The sequence below is a fragment of the Brassica napus genome, chromosome C7 (assembly GCF_020379485.1).
Source record: "Brassica napus cultivar Da-Ae chromosome C7, Da-Ae, whole genome shotgun sequence".
NCBI lineage: Eukaryota > Viridiplantae > Streptophyta > Magnoliopsida > Brassicales > Brassicaceae > Brassica > Brassica napus.
Window position 1 is genome coordinate 5,377,809 of NC_063450.1, and position 7,278 is coordinate 5,385,086.

General features: G+C 39.9%; 1 protein-coding gene across 1 annotated transcript; it reads left to right on the top strand.

Moving 5' to 3' along the window:
* Positions 1-3,163: 3,163 nt before the first annotated feature.
* LOC106356163 (proline-rich receptor-like protein kinase PERK4) lies at positions 3,164-6,379 on the top strand. The gene is made up of 8 exons (XM_013795972.3): positions 3,164-4,147; positions 4,218-4,769; positions 4,857-4,943; positions 5,051-5,121; positions 5,209-5,285; positions 5,386-5,530; positions 5,637-5,798; positions 5,879-6,379. The coding sequence occupies exons 1-8, from the start codon at positions 3,628-3,630 to the stop codon at positions 6,119-6,121; spliced, it is 1,857 nt and encodes a 618-aa protein (XP_013651426.2). The 5' UTR covers positions 3,164-3,627; the 3' UTR covers positions 6,122-6,379.
* Positions 6,380-7,278: the final 899 nt, after the last annotated feature.

The following is a 7,278-nucleotide window of genomic DNA, read 5'->3' on the forward strand; positions in this document are numbered from 1 at the left end:
CGGTTCCAACCATACAAGTCGTATAAGCCGAGAACCTATCGCGGACTTTAAATCGGTATGGAATCAGGATGAAAATGAAACGGGATACGTAAGTCGAATTAGTCATCGCACCCTCTAAAGCCAGGAGTAAACCTAAGTCTTGCCCTAAACCCAGTGCACTGGTCTCTAACATCTCTAGGCATTGTAGCAAAAACCTTGATACGAGATCCCAAAATTTGTCTCTTTGCCAATATTCGAGCGTCTTCAGATATCCCGCAAGTTTACAGACTGCAGAAAACTCTCGAAACAGATCACGGAAGAACCTTAACTCCACGACGAACTATGAAAGGCTTGATCCCTTCAACAAGGGTACGTAGGCAGCCGTCATAAGGTGCAGCCCCAATCTTATCGCGTTCTAGAGCGAGAAGACAACTTACCACAGACTTTTTCGACCATTAATTCCGCCTAACTCACCTAACTTGCCTAACTTGCCAAACCACTCGCTAGAACCTCACGCTATATGGTTCTAACGAGTTGTTCTAACTTGCCTAATAAGCTCATGGTTCTAACGAGCTGGGGGCTAACTGTTGGGGTCAAAATCGGTCACGACGGAATCAATGTCTGAAAGTCCGAAAAAATCGGCATGAACGTTTTTACGAAAAACAAATCTTCGAAAAAGATTTATTTTTACGAAGAATCTTGCGGAGAAAACACATTCACGAAAAATCAGAGAAAAGCCCGAAAAAGGTCACACGGTCGCTACGAAGCGACCGAGCGCACGTCTCGCTCGGTCGCTATATAGCGACCGAGCATCCGTCCCGCTCGGTCGCTATGTAGCGACCGAGCTCGAGCAAAGCTCAGTCGCTACGTAGCGACCGAGCTCGAGCCAAGCTCGGTCGCTACGTAACGACCGAGCGTCCGTTCCTCTCGGTCTCTACGTAGCGAACGAGCTCGAGCCAAGCTCGGTCGCTACGCAGCGATCGAGCATCCGTTCCGCTCGGATGCTATGTAACGACCGAGCTCGAGCCAAGCTCGGTCGTTACGTAGCGACCGAGCATCCGTTCCGCTCGGTCGCTACGTAGCAACCAAGCTCTTCCGAAACGTCGATACGACATTAGTCCATGCATTCTCGTCTACCCTTCGATGCTACCTCCCGAAGACCGTAGCGAACCCATTTCATTTTTCTTGCCATTCTAAGTCATCGATCAAACTTTACTGTAAAAATCACGAAAATTTTGTTCTTTATCGAAAGAAGCCGTAATAAACGCTTCGAGTCAGAAGACGGCCCAAAGGGACCTAAGACATGACTCGAGGCCCAACTTATGATTTCTTAACCAACAGCCCGTAAGCCGTATGACGGTTTACGCTTGGTTCGTAAGGAAAGATAAATGTCAAGTTTTCGCGGATAAATACGAAATTTTGAAGATAATTACGAAGATCGGGAAAAATAGAATATCTCCATTTTTAGGCTATGACGGCTTAAGGGCAGAAGGGGAAAAGCGTAAACCGACCTAGGAGCGAGTTTATAAGGAGTCCTAGGCGAGAGGCATGAGGGAGACTTTTTCAGAGCAAACTTAGCACTTAGACCAATTAGGCAACTTTCCGTTTTTGTTACTTCGAGATGCGATTCAACTAGGTTTTGCAGTCTTAGGTTGTTAGAACTAGGAATCTCGCCGACAGCTCTCATAGCCGAGGCTTCGACCTTGTTGTAACGCTCATACGGGAATTCGGAATAAAACTCCTTTTGCTCTCTTTTACGATTTCTTATTTCTTTTTCGTCTTTACTTGCGTGTTATGATTGCTTGGCGTGTGGTTTAACAGATATCTGAGACCTCTGGGAAATTAGGGTTTTCCCAACTTTCCTAATTTAAACGGAAATCGATAGTGCGAATTTCGGTTCCCACAATATTAAACATCAAGAATCATGCAATCAGATCATTCGGATTTTAAACAAGTAAACCTCAATCAATCTATCATCCTATCGGATTATATAAGCAAAGCAAGCTAGCAACCTATCAGATTCAATCAATGTTTTAACAGGCTGGTCGGTTTAAACAATTTTAAATCAAATGAACAATTAACCAAGCAGGATGAGAAAATAATTCTATCAATTTAACGGTCAAACAATTTTAGCAGCATAGCATCAGATTCAATCAGATTTAAAACCTCAATGATCAAAACCGAAAACAGTTTTGATTTCAAAATATTCGATTAGGGTTTTAATATGTGATTTGATAATTATAGTATAATTAATTTTGATACTTATATCATTTAGGGTTTATAGATATAGGGTTAGGGTTTATCGGATTTTAACTTGTAAAAACCGATTTGAGATTTTAATAATGTGGGAACATGATTTAGGGTTTGGGGTATCGAACTTTTAGAGTTTCGATTTACTCAATTAGGATTTTTGATCTATTACCCTATATGGTTTTGATTCATAAAGATTAGGGTTTTAGGGTTTCATTCTTTATCAATCAATCCATGTCGATTATGGGTTCTTAGGTTTTGAATTACCTTTTAACCTTAGATGATTGTTGAATCGGACCACCAAAGGAGTTGAGCCGCGAGCTGGACACGAACGAGACGCGAGCTGGAATGGATCGAGTCGCTTTTATCGGGTCGCGGACGTCCTTTGTTGCTTGATCGGGAACGCCTTGATCGGGAACGCCTTGATCGTCGAACGCGAGCTGTCTGATGCTGTCGCGAACGGGGAAAAGGTCGCGTGCTGCAGCTGCTCTCGGGTCGCGAACGTCTGAGCTAGGGTCATGAACGCCTTGGGCTGAAGCTGATCGTGGACGCGAGCTGGAACAGATGCGGGAACAAGAGACGCGATCGGGGTTTAGGGTTCGTCGGGTCGCCGGCTAGGGTTAGGGTTTTAGGGTTTTTCGATTTGGGTATTAGCTTTGGGTATTCGTGCTAATAACGTGTTATAAAAGTAATGGAAAAGTCTATCTTTATTCATAACATAGAGGTTCCTTATATAGGAGATTACACCGTCTTAGATAAATGGAAAGATTACAAATCATAATCTCTTGATTATGAGCCATCCACAATCTGGTTCATAACACACGCCAAATTTCTAAAAAAATTCTTCTTTCTCGAGAGTTGTCAAAACCAAACGAAAAGATACGATGTGGATTAGATGGAACGGACGAGAACTAAATTGAGATCCTCTACGAACGAAAAGGTAAAATAGTGCATGAGGTTACGTGGAATTAAATCAACATCCTTAACTCCTAATATCACGGAGCCAAAATGAGAAAAATAAGACCAAAGCAACTAACTAACTAACTAACACAAAAACTGTCATTAAGACAGAGACTGAGAGAGAAGAGGCATGCTTGTCGGGATGAAGACAGAGCAAATCTCCATTTTTCTTACCAAAAACTCTCTATTTCTTTCTCACTCCCCTTTCTATCTTCCTTTTAGGTACTAATGTTTTGCTAATTTTGTATTAAATCTCTCAAGTTTAGCATTCTTTTGTTTGTTGTTAGTTGTTAGATAACGAACATATTAAGACAGAAAACATGTCCAAATTTTCTCAATGTTTTGGTGTTTGTTGTTTTGAGACAATTCTAGTGATTAACGGAAAGAAGGCAGAGAGTTTTGATTTCTGAGGTTTCCTCTTCTTCTTCCTCTTCTCTGATGGCTTCTTCCCCTGAATCATCTCCTCCGTCAAATTCAAGCTCTTCTCCATCTCCACCGTCTAATTCAAGTTCAACATCCTCCACTCCACCGTCTCCTCCTTCTCCTACTCAAGGAGACTCATCATCTCCACCTCCTGATTCCAGCTCGCCACCAGCTCCACAAGCTCCTTCTCCTCCCAGTTCTAGCAATAACACTCCTCCTTCTCCAGCATCACAAGGCGGTGGAGGAAATGGCGGCGGAAATCAGTCTCCACCGTCACGTGGCTCCCCTCCTTCTAGGGGTGGAGATAATAGTGGCAGCAGATCGTCACCGTCTGGAAACAATGGGGGATCTCGCTCGGATAATTCTCCTTCTGGTGGAAGTGGTGGAGGAGGCGGAGGAGGAGGAAATAATACGAATACGGCGATCATAATAGGTGTACTAGTTGGAGCTGGACTACTGATGATCGTGCTTATTATTGTGTGTCTTAGACGCAAAAAGAAGAGAAAAGATTCCTTCTACCCTGAATCCATGAAAGGTAAAACCATTTATATATATATATATTTGTGCTTGTATTAAAAGTTTTTAAAAGTTTCGTATTGTCTCAGGAAATCAATATCAATACTATGGAAACAACAACAACAACAACAACAATTCTTCACAGAATTACCCAAATTGGCATCTAAATTCACAAGGCCAAAACCAACAACCTCCTAATAGTTGGGGGGGCGGTGGACCATCACTGCCTCCTCCTCAGCAGATGCCTACAAGTGGAGATGCTTCCTCCTTGTACTCGGGACCAGCACGCCGGGTTTTACCTCCTCCTCCGCCTACTCTAGCCCTTGGATTCAACAAAAGCACTTTTACTTACCAAGAGCTCGCAGCTGTAACAGGAGGTTTTGCGGATTCTAACCTTTTGGGACAGGGAGGTTTCGGCTATGTCCATAAAGGGGTGTTATCTAGTGGTAAAGAAGTCGCAGTTAAGAGCTTAAAATCGGGTAGCGGTCAAGGAGAAAGAGAGTTTCAAGCTGAGGTTGATATCATTAGTCGTGTGCATCATCGATATCTTGTTTCTTTGGTTGGCTACTGCATAGCTGATGCACAAAGAATGTTGGTTTATGAATTTGTTCCTAATAATACTTTGGAGTATCATCTTCATGGTAAGACACTTAGGTTACAACACAATGTTTTCTCTAGCGTCTATAGATTCAAGAAAGTTGTAAATTTTGTTGTTGTTGTTGTTGCAGGGAAGAATCTTCCAGTAATGGATTTCTCCACCAGGATGCGCATCGCCTTAGGTGCTGGGAAAGGACTTGCTTACCTTCATGAAGACTGTAAATTTCAACATTTCACCAAAAACCATTTTCTTAACCAATGTTAGAAAACAGAGAAAGCTCTGTTTCTAACTAATAATTTCTTTATGGCTTATATATCGCCGCAGGTCATCCTCGGATCATTCACCGTGACATCAAGTCTGCAAACATTCTCCTGGACTTTAACTTTGATGCAATGGTGATAAACTAGTGGCTGCATTCCTCTTTGGTTTATGTTGATACAAACATTGCTAAAGCTGATGACTTTAAGCTTTTGTCTTTTTAGGTGGCTGATTTCGGATTAGCTAAGTTAACTTCTGATAACTATACTCATGTATCTACTCGTGTGATGGGAACTTTCGGGTAAGTTTACTTTTACTAGATAAAATCTTACTCGTCACTTAAGAAACATAACCATTGTAGTGTGACCAGTTTGCTTCTTTTTTTGCACAAACATGTGTAGATATCTAGCTCCAGAGTATGCTTCAAGCGGTAAATTAACAGAGAAATCAGATGTTTTCTCGTACGGTGTCATGTTACTGGAACTAATCACTGGAAAACGACCGGTTGATAGTAGCGGCACCATGGATGACACTTTAGTGGATTGGGTATTTTTTTTCATTTCCACTCTTTTTACTTATAAACAGTTAATTGTGTAAGATTTTTTTGCCTTTTTATTGTGGTTGGTAATGATTGCATTAATCTAAAATATAGGCTCGTCCTATCATGGCTCGTGCACTAGAAGATGGAAACTTTAATGAGCTTGCCGATGCAAGGCTTGAAGGCAACTACAACCCTCAAGAAATGGCTCGAATGGTTACTTGTGCTGCTGCTAGTATTCGCCATTCTGGACGTAAACGCCCAAAGATGAGCCAGGTGAATCAAAATAACAACCCAACAAATCTAATTTTTCGTATAGTAACATAATAGTATAATGTTTTGTTATGTTTATTCAGATTGTAAGAGCATTAGAAGGAGAAATGTCACTAGATACTCTAAATGAAAGTGTGAAGCCTGGAAATAGCAAAGTTTACGGGACATCAGGAACAAGCACGGATTATAGTCAGACATCATACAATGCAGACATGAAGAAATTCAGACATGTAGCTTTGTCGAGCCAAGAGTTCCAAAGCAGTGAAGCTGAAGGATCATGTAGCACTGATTCCCGAGAGACTAAAAGTCCGGCTGCTCCTAAATGAAATCTCTCATGAAGCCACGAGAGATGAATCGACTTCCTCATGGTAAGATTAATGAAAGAAAGGATTCTTGAGGGATTTTGAGGTTTAAAAAATAAAGCCATGCAAGCTAAACAGCAATGTCATTGTGACGTTTAGATTGTTCTTCACGTATAAGCAAACCCATGACACTTATGAAATTAGTTTATGACACTATGGGATTTCTAAAACTTTATTCTAAGACTCAGTTACTCCAATAATCTCACTCATGTTTGTCCTTTAGCTAAATAGATCTCCTTTTATCTCAGCTAAATAGATCTCCACCATAGACTGTTTATTTGCCAAAACATCAAATTCTTCAAGATATGTTTTATCATGCCACTTGAACAAGTGTTTTTTTTTTAAGTTTTCAACACAATCGTTAAAGCTTCACATTGTCACTTCCTAGGTATCACATGACCTAAATCCATTGATATTTTGCATTGAGAAACACATCTTCAAACTAAAAATTCAGAAATGAATTTCAACCTTTTCAAGCTGAAAAAAAATCAAGATTAAATAATTCAAGCTTGCAGAAAATATATCAAAACGAGTTTGCATAAACTGGCTAACCAGAGATTCAATCACTTCTTTCACCAAACGAAGAGCCCTAATTTTTATTTTGGGTAATTTTAAAAGGGTTAATTTGCTACCTAACTAAAATGGGAAAAACAATGAAGAGAATGAACTGATTTTGACATAATATAGAAACTTAAAAGAGTTGATTACTCTTTAAGCCACTTTTCTTTACACTGAGAGTCACTTCCTATATGTGAGACACTTTATTGTGGGCCAGCAATAAACTGTGGACAACTTTGCCTTTAATAGACACTAGACCCTGAGCGCGGATATGGATTTTCAGTTTTTAATTATTTATTTTATTAATTGATGTATTTGTAATATTCGTTCATATTATATTCATTAAGTAAATTTTTTTTTTGCATCTTAAACTTTTTTATTTTTTTACGAATGTGGGATATCATAAAAAAAAAGTATAGAGTTAATTAGATAATTTTAAAAACACAAATTTTTCTTTCGTGTGCGATATCATATAAATAATGATCCGCCCAGTTAACAAAAATCATGATTATTTTATGTGTAATTTTTTTTTATTTTGACCATTTTCTTAAAACTATATTAAA